The 24,891-nt window shown below is 38.4% G+C and overlaps 1 protein-coding gene across 2 annotated transcripts in view; it reads left to right on the forward strand.

Moving 5' to 3' along the window:
* Positions 1-24,891, forward strand: part of ZFYVE9 (zinc finger FYVE-type containing 9) — a 54,359-nt gene that overhangs the window by 1,041 nt on the left and 28,427 nt on the right. Inside the window, exons 2-4 of one of the 2 annotated variants that reach the window (XM_058808171.1) lie at positions 14,403-14,505; positions 19,095-19,199; positions 19,978-22,037. In XM_058808171.1, the coding sequence (XP_058664154.1) occupies positions 19,130-19,199; positions 19,978-22,037 (2,130 nt within the window). In that variant the 5' untranslated portion in view covers positions 14,403-14,505; positions 19,095-19,129. Of the gene's footprint in view, positions 1-14,400; positions 14,506-19,094; positions 19,200-19,977; positions 22,038-24,891 lie in introns of those variants that run through there. The other variant, XM_058808172.1, reaches the window with a different exon arrangement.

Consider the following 24,891-nt stretch of genomic DNA (forward strand, 5'->3'; position numbering starts at 1 on the left):
TATCAATCTTCTTATTAAGTGTGATTGGCTCAGATTAGAATTTCTGAATAACACTGCCCTCAGTTTTTGGGTCCAGACAGAAACCAAACCTGTAAGGAGCTGTGTAAAAACAAATAAAATAGTAATAATAAAAAAGATGCTCTACCTGAATAAAAGCTTTATTTTCTTTGGGCAGCATTTAACTGACTAGGCAAGGCTTTAAAACATTGTAATTAACTTCTATTAGCAAGTCATGGAACACATCCCGATTTTAGATACACCTTCAGTGGCTGATACATCCAAATCCTTTGTTACTGCCTGAACCCTCAGTGTGCTTCTTTTTATAAAGTTAAGGCATGTGATGCAAAATGAGAAGACCAGTCTCCTTGACCCAAGAGAGACAAATTTAAAAATCTCTTCAGAGGGTTGGGGAATCTGAAATGGAAGCTGAAGAAGGGTTTGAAATTTCAAACAAGCCTCCCCCTCTAATTGAAGCCCTGATCAGCCCCGAACAAGTTACCATGTTCTGACACACTGTGATTTATTTGCATTGCTTTATGGTGCCTGCTTTAGTGTGTGAGAAAGGAAGAAACCCACCCCAAAGCCGCCGTGCTGACTCCTGATCCTGGGTGTTATTTTTGTGTTAGCTCTGAGGCAGTTACGAGGCTGGGGATTAAATACTTTCAAACACACACTCATTTCAGGATCTGAGGCCTGGGGCTAAGGCTGAGATGAAATACAGTTTTTTTAGCCTGGCATAAAGTCTGGCTGTGATTGTCTGAGGGAACAAAGGTAGAGACTGAACAAAGATGCAGCATTAAAACTTGTGGCCAAAGAATGATAAGCTTTTAATGTCTGTTGTAGTCTGTCCACTTGCTGTGCCAGCTTTGGCAGAAAACAGCTTGCTTGTTTTTCAGTTTGCAGGCTATCTATAGAAAATTACCTGGAAATTATTTTGCTAAAGGATTAGAGTGGTCTTTTGCTTTTATTCAAGTTGGCCAAAAAGAGGTTTTGAGAAGAAGTTGTATGTTCATGTTTTGTTGATCAGAAAAATCCTTTCTATATACTAAGCTGAGAATCTTCCCAATAAAACTGATTCTCTTAACTGAAAATCAGTTGAGGAGTGATAGTTTCAGTGCACAGTTAGTCTGTGTGCTGATGAAGCTGTGATCTTTTCCAGAACACTGTTGTAAGATGCCAGTATATTCATAGGCTTCTTTGAAAGTGTTATATAAAGGCTAATGTTTATTTTTGTAATGTGATTGAGATTAAAGAAATTGAAGGGTGGCCTGTTTATGGTTCTATTTGTGATTCTTTAGGAGACTCAGACTTTTATGTGGATAGAAATGTGAACTAATATGCTTGGTTTTCCCTGCTGTTGTTTCTGTAAAGCATTGAGAAGGGTACAATGGTACTGCAAGTTGACAAAGCTTTTTGTGTTGATAAGCAATAGAAAGTCAAAAGTAAATGGCTGAAAGTAACTGAAAGCATTGAGTTTGAGCTGATAGAGACAGCTTTTACTTCTGTGTTAGCTAGAAGTGTTGGCTATGTCTTGTAATATTGTGAAAATTGTGTCAATTAATGCAGATGGATAGGATGATATAAAATATACATCAGGGATCTTTTGTTGACATAGTAGCTTCTACTTGAATTGGAATTCAGGAAAACAGAATTCAGGATATGTATTGATACAACTTTTTGGACTAATGACTAGAGCAAAACATGCTATATAGTTATCAAAAAAAATACACACTGAAAAATCAGTGTGATAAAAGTAAATGACCTTTATCATAAGGCACAAATATAATTTATATGTAAAGAATAATTACTGGTCTTATCTCTTTGATAATTTTATTTTTACATACAAGTAAAGTACATTCCTACCTACTATCTGTTTGGCTGTATTTCACTTTAGCTGCTATTCAGGTTACCATAGCAGACAGAATAGGAAAAATACTTTTAAGGTGAGTTTATATGTATTCTTTCACTGAATAATTCCAGTCTGGTTTATTACTGGATGATTCCATTGGTAATTATATTACTGCTGTGTTGCTGCAAGAGACAAGCAGAGATGGCTGATATTGGTACTCCTTTTTCAGAAATAACAGCCCTCCAAGCAGTACATCAGCATCAAATAGGCTTAACATGAGTGGCAGAGGAAATCCATAAAGTGTCAGTTAAACTATTTTAAAGGTAGTTACTAGAGAAATTGAATTAATTTAAAAACATAGGTTGAAGGCAAGAATGCATGGCCAGGAACATCAGGGTGTCCACAGAGGGTAAATTGTTCCTTCCCTGTTCTTTCATCCCGATCTGCTCTGGGAGAGGGGATGTAAAGCAGCAAGTCCAGCCAGCTGAGATTTGCACAGGCATAGTTCTGTTACAGTAAAAAAAGGCAAAAAACCCAAAGGTGATAAACTTTATGTGAAAAGCAGGTGTAGAGTCACAACCTGTAGATCCTCTGTGTTTTAGAAGTGTGCAGCTGGAGTGCTCTCTGAAGAGCTTGTGTGACATCTTCAGTCTGAGGGTAAACTAAGGCAGTAGTTGTGTTAGTTATGAAGGCTGGGGAAAGAGAGCTTTAGGAAACTTCAACATTGGTTTGTTTTCATGTGAGATTTGATCATTTGGAGATGTCAATATGCAGCAGTGTGACCATATGTTCTGCTTTGAAGTTTTGGTGTTCATGTATCAAGCTTTTCACATGTTTGTCCCCAGTGTACACCGAGCAAAGGAAAATGTGGACTTCAGTGCTGGATTTCCACTTGCACTGTTGCTTTGTTTGTCTCTGTGTTTCTTGAGTAGAAATGATCAGCTTTCATATGGAATTATTTGCAGATAATGCTAATAGCTATACCCCTCTATATTTTGTCTCTGTATTGTATATAGAATTTATAAATATCTTTTTCTTTCTTGCTATATGTGTTATAGTTCATATCATACCTCTGATATTTTGATGGCAACTGAAGTTACAAACCTGTCTATGAATCAGTGGGGTATCAGTAGTATCAGTTGTTTAAGGGAACACACTGAAGGCCCAGAAGCTTTCCAGTAAGCTCTGCTAGGATTTTCTAGGTTTGTCTGTCAGGCATTTTATTGCATGCTGCTTGTTTCCTATGATTCTCCTTCCTTTTAATATCCACAGGAAGCTTGATGAACTTTTGTTTTTAAGGGCTTGATGGCATAGTGGACTTGAGTAGGGCTTTACATTTGGAAATGGCATTGCCCTTAACAATTTTTTCAAACACTGTTTTGTTGTATTTCTGTTGTAATTTGGTTCCAGCACAGTGCCAGAGGTGGGAAGGTTTCCCATGGAGGCTTGAGGCATCAGCTGGTGCTTTAGGCAGTGTTGCTGACCCTGTGGAGGGGATGGGTTTGTATGAGAAGCAATGCAGTAAATGTGACTTCTCTGGTGTCATCCTGGTTTTTGGCCTGACTCGAGCTGAACTGATGTTTGCAGTAGCTACAAAGAAGCACTAAAGCATAATGTACACAAAACTGGATGTGTTTCTTCCTCTGCTGTTTTCTGTGTGTGAAAATGTTGTAGAATTCAGTTTAAAAACTATTTTAGGGCTGTTTCCCAGCTATTCTTCATTAGAGAAATTAGGCATGATCAAAGATGCTTGAAGTGTTTTCTGCTTTTCTTTACTGAGCTGAGAAGATCCCTTGTCCAGTTAAGAGCTAGAAAAGAAATGCTTTACACCAAATTATTACCATGCTGACTGGTAGTGTTTCAGAACTTTCTTTATTGAGTACTTGTAGTACAATTTTGCAGAAGAGATTTTTTTCATTAGTAAAATGGTAGCTGGGAGGAACTTGTCATTCCTCTTTCCAGAGCACAAAGAATTCAGAGGACATTTCCTATCAGGTGATAAATTGAAATGAGGCCATACTTGGGTCAGAGATTCATGTGTGCTCTATCAATTACAGAAGAGCTCTGGCTGCTCTAGTAGCACTTAACAGCCTTCTGGATTCTTGCAGTTTTAAAAACTACTGGAATTGGAAAGTTTTTATTTACTCTGACAATATACTGAAGCCTTTTTTAATACATAATCAAACTGAAATGTTACACAGGTTTTGGGTACAACATCTCTATTCCACTCTAAGTTTAAAATTTTGTTTAGGGAAGCAATATGGGTGCAATACTTTAGCAGATTCATAGCAGATTATCAATAGAAAAACATACACCAGTACTTTTTTCCAAAAAGTAGTGTGATGCACTTAAAAGAAATGGGTAAATGTTCAGTGGAAGAAGAGGATCAAAGAGCTTTCTAAATCACATAATATCTTCTTTATCTGTGAATGACACTGACTATTACAGGAGCTTTTCTTGTTTCTAGGTTCAGTTTTGTTGTGTCAAAACTCTGCTTTGAACTCAGTGTACGTGTTGTCTTAGCTGTTTGCACTCCAAGTGTGAACTAGGAGATCGATTTAGGAACACTAAAATAAAGGCCAAGCCATGTGAAATATGATTTTACAGTGTATGTAGTTACTATAAATTCAAGAAGAATTGGCAAATCATATGAATGTGCATAAAATTTATTGCTTGACCAGTTGGCCAGTCAGATAATTGGAAGTTTGTAAGATACTACATCACAAAAATTGTAGATATTTGTGAGGTGATATTGTGTAGATATTTGTGGGTTTGTGAGTCCTTTGTTTCTCAGTTATTGTTTATTGTACTTCTCTTGCATTTCTTTTAACCCAGTCAATGAAGCTGTTCTCTCATCTGTTTCATTTTCTTCTTCAACAGCTTTGATTTTTTTTCCTCTCGTTTTGAACTGTTGGATTTTAAGAGGAAGGTTGAAGACTGGTGTCAATAATAGTACAATATGAGTCCTGCTTTCTGAGGATGTAGATTCCTCTGGTCTGTGTGGTGCACAGAGCTCATTCTGATCTTGGGTGTGCCACACCTCCAGTATCTCTGAGGTGCCCTGTGGTGATGAGTGTGGGGTGAAGGCAAACCCTGCCCCAGTCATCTGCTGAAGGTGCCTGGCAGAATCAAATTTGTATTCCCACTTCAAGTTCTGCAGCTCTGAGCTTTGCATATCAATTTAAGCAAAATGAAATTAATCTTGTTTCTCTGCCAGGTGGGGAAGGGCAGTGGGTGAGGAGGTGCACATTTGGTTTTTCTGCAGGTGTTGTAGAAAGCAAAGGCAGTGGGCTGCTGTTGTTTATTGCAGAAGAGAGGTGGATAATGTGCTGGTGGTTCTTAAATAAATGTGATATGAAAGAGAGAAGTTTATTTTGAGTGTTATTCCCAGCAACTGCTGAGTAGGGGTAGTGCTGATCTGTCTTTTTAGTGCATCACATCAAGGAGCTTGTTGCCTGACACCATCCAATACTGAGGACAGAGAACTGGGCTTGGTTAACCTGGGGCTCTGAAGAGTTCAGTGGTTCTTGTGCTGAGTCAGTGCAGTGTGCTGGAACCAGTAACAAAGGAGCTGAAATACTGGGAATCTGTTCCAGATTCATTTCTGATGGCTTTGACTTATTTTCCACCTGTAATTCTTTAGATTTTGTGAAGGATTTTGTAAGTAGCTGGGAATTTCTTCCACGATCTGGAGATGAAGAGAAGTATGTTTTGTTTTAAGTTGGAAGATGTGTTGAATGAGTTTATTACAGTGTAAATCTTATCTGATGTTCTATGTATCCAAGTCCTTGGAGATACTATATTAGTAAGCATTTTGTTCCACCATCTGTGGAATGAAAGAATCTTGTTTTTCTGTAGATGTAAATCCTTTTTGCCCCATAGTATCTCTTCCCTTCCTTCCCTCTCTGCATTAACCCTATCTTTCTCACATAACACCACAATTCTGGGGATTTTTTCCAGAGCTGTGTGGGTATTGATTGCCCAGCAGGTTGCTGCCAAAATACATAGAGCAGCTTGCTTTTCCCTTGGAGGGCAGTCACTTGGATTTGCTTTTACTGGGGAGAGACTCATTTTCATGACAGATCTATATATTAAAATATGAGCATAAAGAATAGAAAATGAACAGTATAATCCCATAATATTAATTTCTATAGGAAATTAGATTAAAGATACAGCACTTGAAAAGTGGCCTCATCTGAACACTAAATCAGTGTGTAAGTCCTCTTGCTCATGTTACTGAGGCTCTGAATACTGAGCTTTCTTTGCAGGCTGGAGGAGACAAAAAAGCTACATGGTTAAAATATACCCAGGCAATCATGCCAATGTAATTTTTTATTCCCTATCTGCACTGTAATGCAGATAAATGAACATTTAATACAAACTGAGATAATGTAAGAGGAAGGTTTCCTCTTTGTGATTTTTTTTTTTTTAATTTATCCTGCTCTTTGAAATTTCACATTCTCCTGTGATACTGTAGAAGTACATGCTATGGCTTGGAAATAGCTTGTTTCTGAGGCTTGTGTTGGGTAGAAAAAGGCACAGGTGTTTTTTATTTACACCCTTTTTGGGCTATATCCAGTATACAGCTGCTGGTTTTGTTGGCCCAGCCACAGTGACAGTCCAGCAGAGCATATTGGTTGTCACTGTGTTACAAAGGTACATTGTAAATGCTGTGTTGCTTAATTCAAAATGAGTATTTTAATGGTTTCTTATTTGGTGAGCTTGAAAGTACATGCAAAGCCCTCTTCTTAGGTTATATTATTAACAGATTACTTTAAATAGCATATATATTGAAGCAGCCTCTTAGCTGAAACACCAAATTGCATTGATTGTAGTAATTTCATACTGTGTTTTTGTATAAATGATGAAGGCTGCATAAAACCCCAGCATATTTCATGGGTTTCACAGTTCTTTCTTGATTCTTTTATAAATATACCTTTAAAAGGTTGTTACTTAAGCATCAGTCCACCTGTGTGCTTTTCTGCTTTCAAGTAATTGTATTGGTGTACTGGCTTAATAGCTTCTATATTGTATTTACCTTGGTTTCACTTAACAAGTCACTTGTAAAATGCATTTTAACCCATCTCTGGAATTTGCTCATAGATTTTCTTTTTGAATACTCATGTAGAATGAATGTAGGGTTTATTATGATGCCAACTAGAAATTGTTTCTTGAGACCCATGGGCAATAGATGGATGTAAATGTAGTGGTTTTGTTTCCTTATTAATTTCCTATAATAACCCTTGTGGCTATATTTTTTTTCATTAAGCTTCATTTCTATACAGATGGCTTTTCAATGTACCTTCTAATGTGAGGAAACATGCAGTAGTGTAGTAGAAACATGTTCCTTTGTAGTTTACAAAACTTGTCTTAACTGGAGGTTTCAAATACTGAGATGCTTGAGGGAAGTGGTCCTGGATGCTGAATACCCACTCTTTGTGTGTGTCACAAAATGCATTTCAGGCTACAAGGCTGGGGGTTTAAATGAATTTGTGAAGGAGCTTAATGATGGTCAGTAATGATGAGGAGGGGTAGGAGGCAGGTTGGTAGTTAGGACAGGGTTTTAGGATATGGCTGTTATTGTAGCCATGTGGGGTTTTTTTGCTTTTTTGATGGCCAGCTCTCTAAAGACTTCAATTTCTGTTTGCAAAGTGGATGGAGCACCATTGCTGTTGGGTTTGCTCCCTCTGTGGTTAATAAGGTTGTTTACAAGTATGTTCATGCCAGTAATGAACAGTAATGTTGGAACATGAGGTTTCTTATGGGTTTGGGTTTTTTTGGTCAGAGAAAGAAGACAGCTTAGGTAGGGAGGAAACAAATGGATGCAGGAAGAAGTGAATGGGAAGGAATGTGAGGGGGGAGAGGGGCCCTCCAGATGAAGAAAACAGGAGTGTGCTGAGAATGCTGCTGGCTAAGGAAGGGTAGAGAGGTGGGGATTCATGGCTGAGCTGAATCAAGCACCCTGTCAGTGGACAGAAGAAGTGACAGAGGTTTCTCAGTGTTGATCTGTCTGAGAAATGTTGCACCCGAGTTTAGAAGAATTTGGAGTTCCTACAGCTCTGTAAGATTTCTGCTAACTGTATTAACACTCATAACTCATTAATAAGGAAGGCTTTCAAATGTTTTTGGGGTTTGTCTGTTAAGTCAAATTTCCTGTGCCTGCTAACAGAGATACACAATTACGGGCATTTACTATTAGAACTAAACCTTCACAGAGCCCAGTAGAAATTTCAGGTAGATATCCTGATTGCCTCAGTGGCACAGTGAAGAGAAAAAGCCTCACAGTGCACCTAAGTGCAGGTTGCTGCCTGTTTCTGGGGGTGAGTGCTCAGTCCCTTCAGCACTGTTACAAACATGTCAATGCCCTGAGCACAGAGGACGTGCATGCTCAGAAATAGCAGTTCCAGTACGCACTGTTGCCATGGATTATTGAGTTGTATGCAATGAGTTACTAGTTACAGATGACTTAAGACATAATGCACTGTGAGCATCAGCAGTGATGCTAGTTAGATCATGATCACAAACGTGGGAGGGAACTTTGCTACACTTGACAACAGTGTTTTATAATGTGTTTGGTGTGATATGAATATAAAGGTCTACACAAAATGGGAATTAAGTATAGAGATAATTTCAGGGAGAAGACAGTATGAGATAAAAGTCCATATTTATTTCAGCTTTACATAACATAGGATTGAGAAATAGTAACCATTTGGTGTCTATAATTATATTTCTTCAAAAGATATGTCAGAATTTACAATGCTGTTGTGTGGCTGAGTTATCAGATGAGCAGGGATGACCCAGGAGTGCTGGAAACAAAGCCTGTTGATAAAAGTGCTGTTAGTAGGTGCCTGACTGCTTTCCAGTGGCCTTTCAGAGTTTTTGCCTGTTGGGATGCTCCATTCTCTAAAGAGCAGCTGAATGTATAAATTGTGTTGCTTCCAGCAGCTTCTCTCCCCTGAGTACAGCTCAGAATTGATGGGCTGGTGAATGGTGGCAAAGCAGTTTTCACTTCTTGCCCATTGTCCTTTTGGTCTGTCCCATTCTGGTTGTGTGGCACTTCTGGCTTTTATTATCAGCTTTTGCTCACTGGCACTCACAAGTGTCAGTCCCACATGAGCTTTATAAAACAGGACAGCTCCTTAGGAGTTGTGGCTTTTATTTAGAGATTCATGGGGACCTCAGTCAGTTCTTCCCTTATTGCCCAAATCTAAGAAAGATCTGAAACAATGTTGAGTCTGTTTGGGTTTCATTCTTGTTTCTACCCTACATTGGAAAGAAGAAAAATTCATAAAGTATTAGAATAGAGGATTAATCCATTCTGGGAGAGAGTGTGCAACTTTAAATAATTTTATTCTTCACATGTGTTAAACATCAGAGTCAAAACCTTCTTAAATACTGAAATATAAAAATCATCCCATAAACCTACTTGTTCTATATGTTTACTTTAGTTTGTGTTTGAATAAAGATAAATAACGGCTTCAGATCAGTATGTTAAATGGATTAATTTTTAAAAATAACTGTGTTGTTACATTGATGACATTACTTGGAACTCATGCACAAATTAAGAAACATGATTTCATATTAAATTTATGTTTAATGCACTGTGCATTAGCTTTTTGTGGTTTACACTATTTCAAATTTGCAAGTTGCATGAAACAAAGTATTAAAAAACATGAGATACATAAACCACCACATTTTGCTCTACGAGCATATGAGTAAGCTCAGGAAAGGATTTTTCTCTCTCTCTTTTTTTTTTTTTTTTTTTTTTTTTTCCCAGCTGTATTCCTCTGGAAAAACTTGCGTGGAAGGCAGCTCTGTGGTGTAAACCTATCTATTTGTTCTTGCCCAGAGCAGGGATGGATCCTTTTCCAGGCATCACAGTTACATAAGCAGGAGCTGGTTCCTGTCTCCAGGTGCTGAGGCCTCTGCAGCAGGCTGAGGCTGCTTGGCAAGGCTGCGTTTGTGTCAGGAAAACAAATCAATTGCTTTCTCCTTGAAATAGTAAAAAAGGGTAGGAAATGGAATTTTATTTCTACTGTAAATGGTTATAAAGCAGGTGTCCTTTTCAGCTGAGCTGCTTTTATTTTCTGGAGCACAAAGGTTGATAATGCTGCTGTCGTTGTTCTTGTCTCCCTGTTACTTTTGACCGTGATGCTTCCTATAACGCTGCTTTGAAGTTGCTGCTCCTTTGACTGCCTTACTACTGCTCAGGCATGTGTGAATGTCTCCTTATGGAAACTTGGCTGGAGACAAAAGTGGAAATAATGGCTTGAAAATGGCATGGGGGAGAGTCAAGGGAAAAGATGCAAATATTGGTGAAATAATTAGAGAGGCTGCACTGCTTTAAGCATTGTCCACCTCTCTTTGTTCAGCTGATTGGAAAAAAAGACAATCCAATGCAAGATTGCAATGGTTTATCTTTTGTCAGCATTCGTGGGCAGTGAGCTGTACAAAGTGTTGTATTACACAGGAATAGCCTGCCATGCCCCAGCCTGCTCTTTACATGGAGTAGTAGAAACATCAGCAAATTATAGAAAGTAAAGCTGAAGGATGCTTGGTCATCTTGAGCGTTTGGTGCAGGGAAAGGATTATCAGTGACTGCATCTTTGTATCTGTTACATTTCATTTTTGCTGCTGTATTTAGTATTGCTTACTAAATGGATTTATGATGAGTTTTAATGGATTTTTCTAATCTGAACTGTGGTATAGACCATGTATTTAAAAAAAAATCTGTGTCATTTGCTGAGTTTTCTTTAATAACTTAGAATTCTGAAAACAATTTTTTTCTGATTGCACTGAATGACTACTACTTTAATTTATTAATAGAACACTTAATTTTGGAATGCTTAATTTGGGGTCTAATCTGAGGTCCTTGCCATTGCAGGCATTTTCAGGTGTGTGGCAGACATTGCTACTGCTGTGCCACAAACGCTTTGTAACACCTGCCCTTCCCTTCATGTGGCACCTGCTAGGTAGAAGAACTCCGTGTTTGGGGACAAAATTGTTGGGCACGTGGTAAACCACAACTATTCCGAGCATTACATGACTTGAGTGAAGAACCCCCATTTCCATTTGTGAAAGTTTAGCTTCCAGACTGATTGATCAGATAAAAGAATTAATTTTACATTACTCATGTGTAGCCTGAAATTTTCCACCTGTCTCCCCCCGTGTTCAAGTATTCTGATTTTCTATTAATGTAACCCCCTGCTGTGGCATTCCTTGCTGCAGTTTGGATTTTCTTGCAGAGCTGGGGCCTGAACACATCCCCTGTCTGTAGTCTCTGAATCTCCCATCTGATACTTGCAGAGTGTAGACAAGGTAGGAAGTGAAGATACCAGTGTTGAAATCTGGATTTGCATGTAGGATAATGCCTGGTTCAACTAATCTAGCAATAATAAAGTGCCTTAAAATGGCTGCAAATGTCTCCCTGCCTACTCAAAGACATCTCCTCACTGGTAGCACATTATAGAGGCTCTGTAGTGTAGTTAAGAGTTGGATCTTTGCCAGTAGATGGAAGCATTTTTTAGCATCTCCTCATGCTTTGAGCATTTTTTGCATTTTTTTACCATAGTATCAAAATTGCTTATTTTTCAGTCTCTTTCCATTTATTATAAGCTATTCCAGTTTCTGCGAGTTCAGATTACTTTCATTTAATGTTGTAAACATTTTTTACATTCTTTTTGGTGGAAGATATTTCTAATTATGTATTTTTGGAGTTCTTTCCTTCTATTCTTCATCCTTTCTTTATGCCGAGCACGTCTCTGCTTGTCAAATTTCTCTTCAATTTCTGTTTTGCTTTTGCAGTAATTGGTAGTCGCCTTCCTGGAGCTCCTGAGGGAAATCAGCCACGCAGGGTACAAGCAGAGCAGCACCTGAGTGACACAACTGTAGGGCTCAGCCCACCACCTGCAGAAGGGATGAGGAGCTGAAATGCTCCCAGTAGCAAACTGGGACACCAGGGACACTGGGCCTCCTGCATTTACTGTCATCTTGGCTCTCAGTGGGCCCATAATTTAAGGTGGAAATGTGTGTGTTTTTCACAAGTGTGATGGAACCCTTTTTGCAGTGTGTGTGATTCAGAGAAAACTTTATAATCACTAGGTTATGTCACTGACATATTTTTATAAAAATCTTTTTTTTTGGGATTTTTCTTTTTTCTGGGAAGCTGAGGCCCCAGAAAAAGAATGTGAATAGTAGTTGTTTGCTGCTGTGGAATGTAACGAGTGTACTTGTGATTGGTTCATGTTAGATGTGTACAATTGCAGGTTAATCAGAGACTGAGCTCTCTCTGAGATAGAATCAGGGAGAGCTCCTTTATTATTGATTCTTTTTTTATTCTTAATTTAGTAAGCTTTTGAAACTTTTTCTTTCTATTTTTATTAGCATAGTAATAATGTAATATATACTATAAAATAATAAATCAACTTTCTGAACATGAAGTCAACATTCTCGTCTCTCACCCTAGAAAACCCTTGCAAACCCTGTAACAAGGTTATATGTTGTTGTGAGTATTCTTGGCTCTCATTTGTAGTTATTCCTTTTGTCCTCAATTTTCATTTAAATATACTTCTCTTACATTAAATTCTTACTGAAAAAAGAATTTGGCTCTGTTGCCAACTTGTTCTTTTTTCCCATGGAATCCAAATGTTATAATTTACTTTTCTTTTTTCTTTTACTTGCTTTTTGTTTAAATATACTACATTCATATCTGTAAGCACGCTTTGATTTTTGCATTGATCTTTGTAAGGGGAAATAGCTGCTGAGTGTAAATGTTGAACTGTAAACAAAAAGCTCCAGGACCTCCAGGTAATATCTCTTCAAAGCTTACTGTGGAGACTGGCAGCCATTGATTGGATCTTCTCTGTTGAGTGGTTATGCACAAAAAAGTCATTACCTGGGAGGAGTGGAACAAGGAAAGAGGAGCAGAGTAAAAACAATGAATAATAAAGCTGTGCCCTGATTATTGCTTGCCTGGAAGGTTTGCAGGTAGAGCAGGGGTGGCAGCAGAGCTCCTTTAGCTGGGGGTTGCTAGGGCTGAACGTTTCTGATCAGGGCAGGTTGGACTCTGTGGTTAATGTGTGACTGGTTCATGTGGTGTTCGTGATGCAGCTGACAGGCCTTGCCATAAATCACAGAATTGTCTTTAATTGATCTTTCTTTTCAAAGGGATCATGAAAACTGAATCATTTTCCTGTACTCCAGGCTGGGAGGGGACCTGATGTTGGTACAGAAAACCTTCCCCACTGCCACGTGTACTTCACATCCCTTTGAAAAGGCTCGTTCTGCAGCCTTTCAGTGAAACTAAATTTCCTCCACTTCTGTTTTTGCTTGCATGTGATGCCTATCTGAAGAATGTTGTAATAAGATAACATCTACTATTTCCCAGATAACCAAAATTCATTTTCATTTATAGAGGCAGAAATACGCATAGCATCAGAAATTTTACTTGTATACAGGAAGAGTTCTGCTGGCATCCAAAGCTGTGGGATTCTGAGTTTGAAAACACTACTACTCAGAGTGCTGCTGTTCAGTTCATTAGTTTCCTGGAATTATTACTGTAGCTATTCTGAAAAGAATAATAAACAGCCCTGGGAGAAATTTAGTGTAACACTGAATATTGCTTTCATGCATGGAGAACTGATTTTTTTTTAGCGCTGTTAATTTTGCTGGAGCTTGAAGATTTTTTTCTAACATATGTTGCAGCTTCATCAGAGTACTGATAAATATTTCAACTACCTTACAGGTCAAAATGTCAGTGCTGGCAAACCTTAAAAAATGAATTTAACGTATCTAATTCCTTTTCTTGTTGCACTGTTTGTCATAAACTGGTTTCTGTTTCTCTGTCCATGGCTGTGTTGGATTTTTGAGCTATGTTGGCTGTTAGGATGCAGCCTGAGAAAAGAAGCACCTGACCTATAGAAATGCTGTGGATTGAAGAATAAAAAATAAAAGTTTCTTCAGATGACTTTTTTTTTTTTCTCTTGGGTCCTCCATACTATTGAAGGCTGGTGCTATTGTGGACCTTCTGAGAAGAAGCCTTTAAGAAATGAAGGGAGCCTAAGATTGTAGGGGGAATAATTTGAAGACAAAACCACTTGTTTAGCTGTAACAAAATCAGTGGGAAGCTGATGAATACAGTTTACAGAATTCAGAGGGCTGTGAATTTTTGTTGACTATCTAGCTCTTTATTTTTGGAAGGCCTATTGTAGTAGAATATAATTGATTTCAGGGGTTAGTTTTATAAATTGTTGCAGTCAAGGTCATCAGGAATACAAGGACAGTTGGAGTTGCTGTGTTACACTGAGGGTTTACAGTTAAATGAGAATAATAACAGGTAGGTAGCAATGTGGTATTTATTAGCCACATTTTTCACCAGACTTTGGGAGAACATGGTGCACACACATCTCTGAATTCAAAGCTGCAGATGTAATCCAAATTGTCTGAAGCTTGCAGCATTTGCCAAATATGCCTGTGCTAGCTGCAGTCACATGTGGAAAAGGACATGGTTTGTGGCAGAATTGCCTGTCATAAAATACATGTTTGTATTTTCTAGGATCAAGTAGAACACCCTGATTCAGCAGAACTGGCTGGTTGTGCTGCAGTCATCATGAGAAGGCACAGGGTCATTGGTTTCTTAACATATGTGTAAGAAAAAGGTAAGAGGCGAGTTCTGCTTTAGAATATAATGATTCAGAGTTCTGCACCTGAAATGATTTTTATGTATTCTTACAGATATATATTTATATACATACACCTTCATGTATTCTTATATATATTTGTATACATACACCTTTGTGTGTGGATGGATGTCTTATAAAGAAGATGATGGAGTATTTGTAGCAATTTGTTGTTTTGTTTTTTACTGAAAGTAATTGCCCCATTTTAGAGCAAAGATTGTGTCTTATTTTGTCTGGGAGAGGGGGAAGGCGGGCAAAGTCTTTCTCAGTGTGTGCTGTGGCCAGAACTCATCAGTTCTAAATAAAGCTATTGCTCAACTCAGAACAAAGTGTTCATTGCAGCAGAGGTGCCTGACTCGCAGGGACAGGTAACGCAGATCGCCGAGGGGAGCTGGAACAAGATGTGCCCTTGACCATTGTTTGTTGGGCTTGAAGGAAGTCTTCAGGAGCCCTGGGTCTAATCAGTCTGTCTGTCCAGTCCATCTGTACTGTCTTGCTATGGGAAAATGGCATTTTCTGGATGTGTGATTTTATCAGGATGAATAAGCAATGTTTGGTTTCAGTTTGATCATGCCCTTTGTGACTTCCATCTTAGGAGCTTTCCATGGGTATTTTTTATGAGGACTGTAATAAACTGAACATTTTGTGTAGTTAGAGATTACTGAAATGTGTAGTTTCACAGTTTGATATTGAAAAAATTGTCTCCACAGGACAGCATGACAGAAAATCCTGAGATCCTATTCTGGCTCTTTACATATTCTCTGGTTTTTGCATCTTTGCTGTGAGGCCAATAGTTGAATGTTAGTATTATTTCCTTTCAGTGCAGTTTTTTATTACAGTGTTTTAATGTGATAATGAGCTGATCATCCACTGTTAAAAGACAAGTCAGTTCCCGTGGTGAAAACATCCCAAGGATAATTTAGGATGTGCAGTGCAGAAGATCGTGGGATACATAATCCCTTATCACAGAGCCCAACACAAATACGAGTCTGGCTGCCTTGCAGGTGTAACACGAGGCCAGTCTCTTGTACAGTTCATTTCCAGGAGCAAACTGGCATGTGGGGTATCTGAGGGGCAGTCTCCAAGGCTAAGCCTCTTTGAAACACCTAATATTAAGGAAGATTTTTCTGTCCTTGTGTCCTTCTTTCCCCCACTATGCAGCTGCAGTCTGTGTTGTGTTTGAATGCTGGGATGCCAAGGGCAGTAATTCTGGGTGGATATAACACACACATTTCTGGTACAGGCACCTTTAAATTTAGACATCAAGGGAGAGTAAAGTAAGCTTCATGGAATGTAAGTTCCTGAGTTTCAGAAATGAAGATGATGATAAGCCCATGTGCTGTTGTTATGAAGAAATTGAGAAGTAAAACACACTTCCTGAATTATGCATGATGTGTGATCCAATAGGAGCTTGAAAAAAATCTGGTTTGACAGACTGCATGTTTTAATTAGCTCCTTGCCCTGAAAGACAGAAGATGACTCTGCAATGGATAACGAGTGATCTTGAGTTCTGGACTTACATACCAGTGGATAGTAACCATTGTAGTAATCTTTTTTGTATACAGAGTTAAACAAAGCATAAAATTTTACTACTTTTTTCCATAATTAGTCTTTCCTGCCAAGTCTTTGCATGGAGGACTGTATTTTTGAAAAAAAAAATCTCCTGTTTTTTACTCATTGCTGGTTTGTGCTTCCTTTTCTTCACACTGGCACAAGATCCTCTCCTTCATATTGTTCATCCCAGTATATAGTAATTTTGGATCTCCTTTTTGGTAGCATAAAATTACCACTGAAATTTCTTTCTGATTTGCTCCTGTTTTTATTCTTTTTCCAGAGTCTAAGTGTTGTGTGTTTGCTCATCAGCTTCTCTCCATGCCATGACTCAGGATATTTGGGCAATACTACAGAGTTTCTCAGCTATTAAGGATCCTTGAAAAAATGTCATGCCAACCTTTGTCCTAAGAGAAACTTTGGGATTAGAGTAATTCTAAAAGTCTTCCAAACTTTTACAGTGGTACATGTGAGATGCGGTCAAAAGTCTCAAAAGATCTGTAAAGGAATATGTTTTTTATTTAGCTTTGCATTTAATAAAAATATTCAAAATAAAATTAAATTCTAAACCACAGGGAAAACAGCTCCTCAGTTATTATGGCATGCTGTTTTAGAGCATTTTATTTTCTATTTTGATCTTGAGTTGCTGGCTATGGTGAGTTGAAGCATTAAATCTTCACGTGGCAAATACGTGAGTTGCTGACAATCAGGAAGCCTTGCTGATGTCTGTTAGGAACATGAGCTCTCATCCTCCTCTACTGTCAGACAGAGGAGAGGACATTAAGGACTTCTGTGGATTTGGCAGTGTGTTTTGCCCTTGGCAGAAACTTGCAGAAAAGCTTGAGAAGTTGTTGCATTCTTTTATATAATAATAATAATTTTAGATATGAAACCTAAAGATTTGCAGCTGACCTTTTCTGAGAAATACCTACTGCAACAGACAATGAGATCTCATTTAGAGTGGCTGTCATCTTAGTGACTTTGAGCTTAAAAATAAAAGGTTCTCCATATATCCTGGTACATCAGTGAGTGAAATAACAATAGTGATATAAAAGGTCTTTTCTCTCTTCAGTTGGAACTCATGAGCACAAAAATTTGTTACGACATTTTTCAGTCTTGCAGTGCCTCACTGACAAATACTCTTTGCATCATTGACTTCAGTAGCAGGACTTTGCCTTGGAATAATTATATATGTCTTCATCAATTGTTTGCTAGGAGCAATGTTACCATTATAATGTAAATTAAATACATTATAAATGGATGTGCAGTCACCTGGTATTTTGTACAAAACAGTGCTACTTTTTGAGACTCCTGAAATACAGCTGGCTATCGAGGTGGGCAGCTTTTCCATTTCTTATGTTATGATCTGTGCACAGTAAATGATATGGCAAATAATCTGTTTTCCTTGCAGAAGGAGTTAATCTAAATTTCCAGAACAGAGGACAAATCTAGGAGTATGTCAGATGACAAGTCTAGTTTATCTTGGAATTATTTTGCAAATAGTCTTTTTTCTGTTGGTGCATGTTAGATTAATTTTCTTTAAAACTTGCTTCTGTGCATATCTTTAACACATGCCTTAGTCTAATTATATTAAATAGCAATGTATTTATGTTGTATCATGATCAGCTTTTAAAACAACCATGTATCACATTTTAAGTTGACCTTGAAAATTTGAACTCTGCATTTTGTGATATTTTAATGCACAATCCTTTCCTATCAATAACCTAACTGGAGCTGTTGCCCATAATAAGTGCAAAACTGTTGTTCTGTAAATATTTATAATTTTTGAATTTGTAAATACGAAATGTTGTAGTAGTGGAAATAAAGGTGGTTGATGTTTTTCTCAAATCCAGATCCTCTGGGGATAGTGGTAAAGTATTGTTTTAAATTGGAAACTTCCTCTAATGTGTTGTATCTCTGGTGGAAAAAAGCAGGTTTTTAATTGAGCTGTCAGGTCTAACACTGCTTCATGCTGCAAAACAAGGTTCTCACCCTCTCCTCCTCCATTGCCTTATTTCACAACAGTGAAAGCCGACTCTGAAGAGAATAAAGCTGTTTTGGATGATGTTCAGAGAACAGATCAAGTCAAGGTCTCTGTGGTTTATAGGTTATGGCACACATTTCCCACCGAAAATGTCTCTGCTGGTAGTGAATGTTTGGAACAAATGAATCAGGGTGTCTTGTTGCTACAAGACTTTGGTAGTGAGGCATCCATGTTACTGCTGTTAGGGCAAAATATTACTTGTTATGTGAAGAGAGTTATGTAAGGATTCAGGCTTGGGTTTTTGCTTTGGTTTTGGTTTTTTTCCCTCCTCATTTCTCTCTTGTCATCTTCTTTTCCAGCCTGAGAGCATTATCTCTTGATGACACTATTTACTTCTGTGCATTTTGCTGGATTTCCAGTGGCTGCCTTTCGGGGAAACAAGGATTATTAAAGTAGACATTTTAAGAGGTAGCACAATTCAAGCAACACCCATTAAGTCCCTTAACAACTTTTACAAGTATGAAACTTTGAAGCATCTCGAGAGGAATGAGGACTGACACAGAGTACTGCTAGCCTACGGTGCATTAAAAAATCAGAAGCACAGGGAGTTTAAACTCCTTGTTCAAAGCCACATGAAGTAATTGGTGGTAGCAGAGATCTGAAAGTCAGGTCTTGAGACTTTTTTTAGTTGGCCTTTCTGGTTTCTCTAGGCTGGTTTTTATTTTTATTATTTTTTAGACTGGTGTCACAGCAGTTTTGCTTGTACCATTATGGTGATCCTGATAGCCAGACATATTAATGTGAGAGACTGGAGGTAACAAAATCCAAAGCAAGTTTGGGGAAGTTGTTAATCTGAATGAAACAAGTTTAAGCACACAAATGATTTTTATTCCTGGAAAATACTTTTGATTCATGTCTGTGATGTATGTAAAATTTGATTTACAAAGGACTTTTCCCCTTAAATCAGGACAATATGTAAGGGAACACTGCTGACTGAAGGTTAAGCATCTGATTGTAATTTGTTCTCTGGCAGGTTTAGACAAGGATCTGGTGGTTGTTCCCTGACAAATGGAGAACTATTTCCAAGCAGAGGCATATAACCTCGATAAGGTTTTAGATGAATTTGAGCAAAACGAAGGTGAGTCATTTTGAAGAGGGTTGTAGATGCACATCAGATCTCTTCTCCAGAGGACAGTATAGAAGAGGGGGAGATGTGTGATACCCTTTGAGGGTTTGAGTTGCAAATTAATCTCAGAATTTACAAAAAACTTCTTTTAATTTTGCATGGAATGTCTTCAGCATTTCTTAGTAGCATTCTCTTCTGCTTCCATTCATCTTGTTTACCTTTGTAAAATTTCTTCCTCTTTTAATGGCAAATGTGCCATACATTTTTAAAGAAAGGTTTTGTGAAGCTTAATCTCAGTAACAATATTGAAATCATTTATTTTAAACAAATCAGGCAAAACTTATTTTAAGCTTCTTTTGCAGAAATGTTTTATTAGGTCACATAAATCATATGATGAAGGTTATCATGTTCAAAGCACTAAATTTTTTGCTTAGTCTAATTGGTCATTCTTTGCTGTCAAGTAAGTTGAAATGTTCATTTTTATGGGGGTGAGAATCTTTCCAGGCACTTCTAGCTGTCTAAAATATATTAATCAATGTTTTAAAGCTGCTTTTGCAAATTCAATCTGATACTAATTGGGGTAGCTCTAAACTTCTTGAGTTCCAGTGACGTTATGGAATTACACTACTAATGGTTGGCCAAGGATGTTGGTTATGACAGGTGAGCTTCATTTTTGTGCCCACATTTGAACACTTCTGCATTTCTATTTGGGACATTCTAATGCAGCAGGATTAATAGAAGCTGTAGCTTTAATAAGGCAGTAAGTTTTGTTGTTTAAACCCTTTTTCAGATGCCGCTGTTTCACCTACTCTGCTGGGTGCAAAGTGGAATCAGATTCTAGATCCGCCTTCTCGTCGCCTGTCATTCAACTCGGCCGTGGCCAACGTGAATGAAGCTCCAACTCCTAATGAGTGTCAGCAAAGATTAAAGTCTTTCTCCTTGTCCCACTCAGTGACTACACCAACAGGAGGAGGGGATCGCTGTGCTAATGGAAAGGATTTTAGCATAAGCCCAGAGACCCCAGTCATGTGGATTGATGATCAGGCAGCAGCAGATGATCAGCTGGTTAAAAGAAATAGTAATCGGGATGATCAGTGTAACTCTATGGAAGCAGGAGAAAAGAAATGTGGAAATACAGCTTGCTTGCCAGAGGAGAAAAATGTGCTAGTGGTGGCAGTCATGCACAACTGTGACAGAGGAACTCTACAAAGTGGTGATGTGGTGGATTGTACAAATTACAACAGTCAGTCCCTAATGGACTCTATTAGCTTTACACTGGATAATGAAAACCGACAGAGTGACCAGCTCAGTGTTACTGTAAATGGATCCACAGAAAAGGATACTGATACAGAAAAGCAGGTAAACAGGCTGTGCACTGAAGATGACTCTGTAAGTCATTTGATTAACGCTTCGTCTGAAAGCCTGACTGCTGCATGCCCCTCCTCTCGATTGAAGGAGGATTTTAATATGAATAAAGATTTGCTGTTTTCAGAAGCTGCAACTGCAGGGATCAATGCAGTGACTCTCTTACAGAGACCAGTTGATGGTACTGCTAAAATGCAAGAAAATTGTGTATCAGTTGAAAATTTCACTAGTAAAGCCATTCCTCAGAGAACAGATCTACAAGCTAAAAACTCTTCTGGTTCCAGTAGTGGAAGCTTAATTGTAGAACAGGAAACAACCCAGCAGTTGCACTCTAGGCTATCTGGGCTCACTGAGACCTGTCAACCTAACGTGGCTGGAAGTGGCAATTACAAGGAATGTGTTGCAGAGGATGTTAGTGCCACCAAAGGTGAAGTCATTGAATGTGATAAAAATCTCGGCACAACGGAATTGCACAACATGGCAGAATGTTACCCTGAATCTCAGGAGATGACTAATTGGGAGCTGACAAAGTTGAATGAGATGAATAGTAAGCAAACTCTAGGAGAGAATGAAAGACTTTTGCAGACCAAACAGCCTGATGATGCATGTGGGAATAGAAGAGAAGATGAAGATGGGGTATTGGAGGCAGGCATAGACTTAAAAGGGTCTGGTACAGATGAGCTTGGAGGGTCCAGTCTCTCTGATGTGATGGCTACATCAGCAGCAAGCTCTCTGTCTAATGGTTGTGATTCCTATGGAATGCAGAACCCAGTTGTTGCTCATGTTCCAAAGACTTTACCCTCCAAGGAAGACTCGGTGACAGAGGAAAAGGAGATTGAGGAGAGCAAGTCAGAATGTTACACTAATATTTATGAACAGAGAGGAAATGAGGCCACAGAAGGGAGTGGTCTTATTTTAAACAGCACTGGTGATCACATAAAGAAAAATTATTTGCATAATCTTTGTAGTCAGGTTTCATCCATGCAAGGGCAGACTTCACCAAAACCAGTGACTAACCTGCAATATAGTGTTCCTTTTGGTGGTGCAAGACCTAAGCAACCCACAAATCTGAAACTGCAGATTCCGAAGCCATTATCGGACCACTTACAAAATGATGTTATTCCCCCAAATTGTGGAGGTAATAGTAAAAACAAAAATGTCTTTGGTAAGACACAGTTAGGGGATACAGCAGACACGTTTCCTGGTGAAACATCTTCAAATGCCTCTGGTACTGGCTCTAATGGGGAACATTTGGACGAGTATGAATCTGGAGTCTCTAATAGTTCGTGCCTTGCAGTAGCCCCAGATAGTCCAGATAATGATCTCAGAGCTGGTCAGTTTGGAGCTCCAGCCAGAAAGCCTTTTACAACTTTGGGTGAGGTGGCTCCTGTGTGGGTTCCAGACTCTCAAGCACCAAACTGTATGAAATGTGAGGCCAGATTTACATTCACCAAAAGAAGGCACCATTGCAGAGCCTGTGGGAAGGTAAGTTCATATTTTGTGAATAAGCTCAAAGTACCCTTTTTTCCCTGGTACTGCACAACATCACATCAGAGGGCTTGCTAAGCTACTGGATATAGTTACCTGTGACACCTCTTCCTAAAAAGCTGTGTCTGAGTGAAGCAAAAATGGGAATTTCTGAGCTCTGATCTATTTAGGGTGCCAATAAAGAGTAACTCATTGTTATTATTCTAAACGAGCAGTTGTATTTCTTGGTTGCAGTGATCATCATCCTTGGGTTTATGTCAGAACTTTTATAAAATGACCAAGTGCAGGAAACTGCTTTACAGAAATTACTGCATCAATAATCCCATTAAAATTACTGAAATAAACTTGTGTGTTGGGAGTGGGCTGTTGGATTGCTGGCATTCCTGCTGGTTTACATGGCTGATGAACTCAGTTCTTCTCTGTCTTCTCTACTATTCTCATATTGCTTACATTATTTTAAATAGTATTAACATGTTTCTAAACATACATTTGCTCTTGGGGAAAAAAAAGTACTTAACTGTAACCTGGTGTATGTCCACATAGTGAGAAATGTCATAATGAAGACAACTGAAGTACAATTTCTGTATCCCTTTTTGTTGTGTAAGAAATACTTTATTGTTGAGAATGTTTTAACATTTTATGTAAGTGCCATCTAGGTGAACTCAAATTCTTATGTAATGATTTTATTGTAAATTATTAACCTGTAAAGTATTCCAAATATCTTTTACTGAAATACAGATCAGTGGCATAAGTATGAACTCAGGGAGAAAATATGATGATTCAAAAGCAGTAAACTACCTCTTGTTAATTAGGTACTAATGAATATTGTAGAAAGAAATACTAAAACCAACAAGGAGTAGAATAAAAAAAACTTCAGTTCATTTAGGCCTCACTCAAAAGTTTCTGAAGTTGATTGAAAGAACCTGGCTGCTATGGGTGATAATTTTTGCTGCCAGAAGAGTGCAGGGAGGGCAGAATGATTGGATAAAGAACCTAAAAGAAGCAAATGTATCAGGAAAGCTCAGAGCCTTGTGCCAGCCGGCTCTGGAAGCAGCCCAGCAGAGCCCCCAGGCTTGCTGCTGTTCCCTTTAGGAAGCAGAGTGCACAGCACTCAGCCTCTCACTGCAGAGATGCTGAGCAGTGTTTGCCAGGGCACTGTGAGAAGCTGAGCAGAAATTCCCTGTGCCCTGCTCCAGACTTGCAGCTGGCTCAGCCCGCCCTGCAGCAGCTTGGTTGCAGTGGAGGTCCTGATGTGGAGCCAGTAACAACCACAGGTGATGCATGAGCATCACAAAAAGCACGTGCCTGCCTTCAGTGTGCTTTGGGTTTCCATCAGGGGCCTCATTCTTCTCATAGCAGTTAAGGAGAATCTGTAAGCCATGGAAGTTAAAGGATTGTCCGTGATTTTAGCTTTGATATGTTAACTGATTCTGTTATTTAGGTTTTTTTTTTTCCTTCTAGTTGGACAAATATGGCTTCAGATTTTATGTGCAGTAAATTTTTTACTTATTTTTGTGTTTTAAAAAAGTTTATTGCTTGGATTTAATTGCTTCTCTGTAATGACTGAAACTCTGAGTTGCAGAAATGAATGCAGAAAATTAAAGTATCTGTAAATGGATAAAACATGCAATGATGGAACAAGGCCAGAAATTTCTATATGTTTTTTGCTTTTTACATTCTTCTGACAAACCTTGAGAAGAACCACCAGTGCCAGTGGGGTTTTTTTGATTTTATGTGGGAAATGGATAAAATAAAAAATACCTCTACTCAGTAGACAAACTGACTCAGTAGACTTAAATGGATTTATTTTTAGAAGCTTTTGTCAGCAAATGTTTATCTGGGCCAAATTTGTACAAGTGCAGCCAAAAGATGTTGCAGAAAGGACTCACTAATAAATGCTAAGGATCACTGTAAGTCAAATAATACTTAGCACATGCTGTAAATTGCTTTACAGCCCTTAATTCCTGTATGATTGTGGGCAGAGAGAGACCAAAGCTTTGACAGCCAAGTTCTGATGAATGTGGCTGCAGCGGCTTGAGAAATCCCAGTTCTCAGCTGTCTGCTCCTGCTTTCTGGCTTTTTTCCCCAGAGCAGTTCAGAACTTCACTAGTAAAGCCATTGCTCAGAGAGCAGATCTAGAAGCTGAAACCTCTTCTGGTTCCAGTAGTGGAAGCTTAATCACAGAAACAACCCACACCTTGTGTGGTGTAGGAGCTCCTGAACCACAGGGATGCTTCCACTGGTAAATGTCTGAATCTCACTAAAAGAACTGGGGAGACAACATCTTCAGCCCTTGCAGTTATTTGTTTCTAGGGGAAGTAATGGGATTAAATATTTTGAACACAAGATTTAGCACAACAGTTTCTGTTTAAGCTTTATTAGCATCGTGACAAATCATTTTAGTAGGGGTGAGTGTATCTGTTTCATTTGGGAATAAACACTGCATTTAAAAATAATTGAGTGGCAACTAGGAACTCTGGGAGTTTAATTTCAGGGCAATAATTGTAAAGTTAATGAATGATATGAACCATTTGGATTGATAGCAAGTAATACACTTACAGTAAATTTTGAGTTAAAATAAAGAACCTGATGAATGTGTGGACACATTCATAAATTATATTTTACATATTTATGTACCTTCTATTGTCAGATTAAATCATCATGCTTGATAGGAAAACCAGAAGATTTATATGCTATTTTTTTTATTGACAATCAAAATGATATTTTTCTACTAAAATACTAAAAAAAATCAGCAATTCCACTAGCAACTAATTCTTTAACAACTCCTAGTGAACCTGAAAACCCTAGTAACATAAAAACTTGCTTTGACACTGCTCTGTTGTTTTTTTAT

This window comes from Ammospiza caudacuta, chromosome 7 (assembly GCF_027887145.1).
Source record: "Ammospiza caudacuta isolate bAmmCau1 chromosome 7, bAmmCau1.pri, whole genome shotgun sequence".
Lineage (NCBI taxonomy): Eukaryota > Metazoa > Chordata > Aves > Passeriformes > Passerellidae > Ammospiza > Ammospiza caudacuta.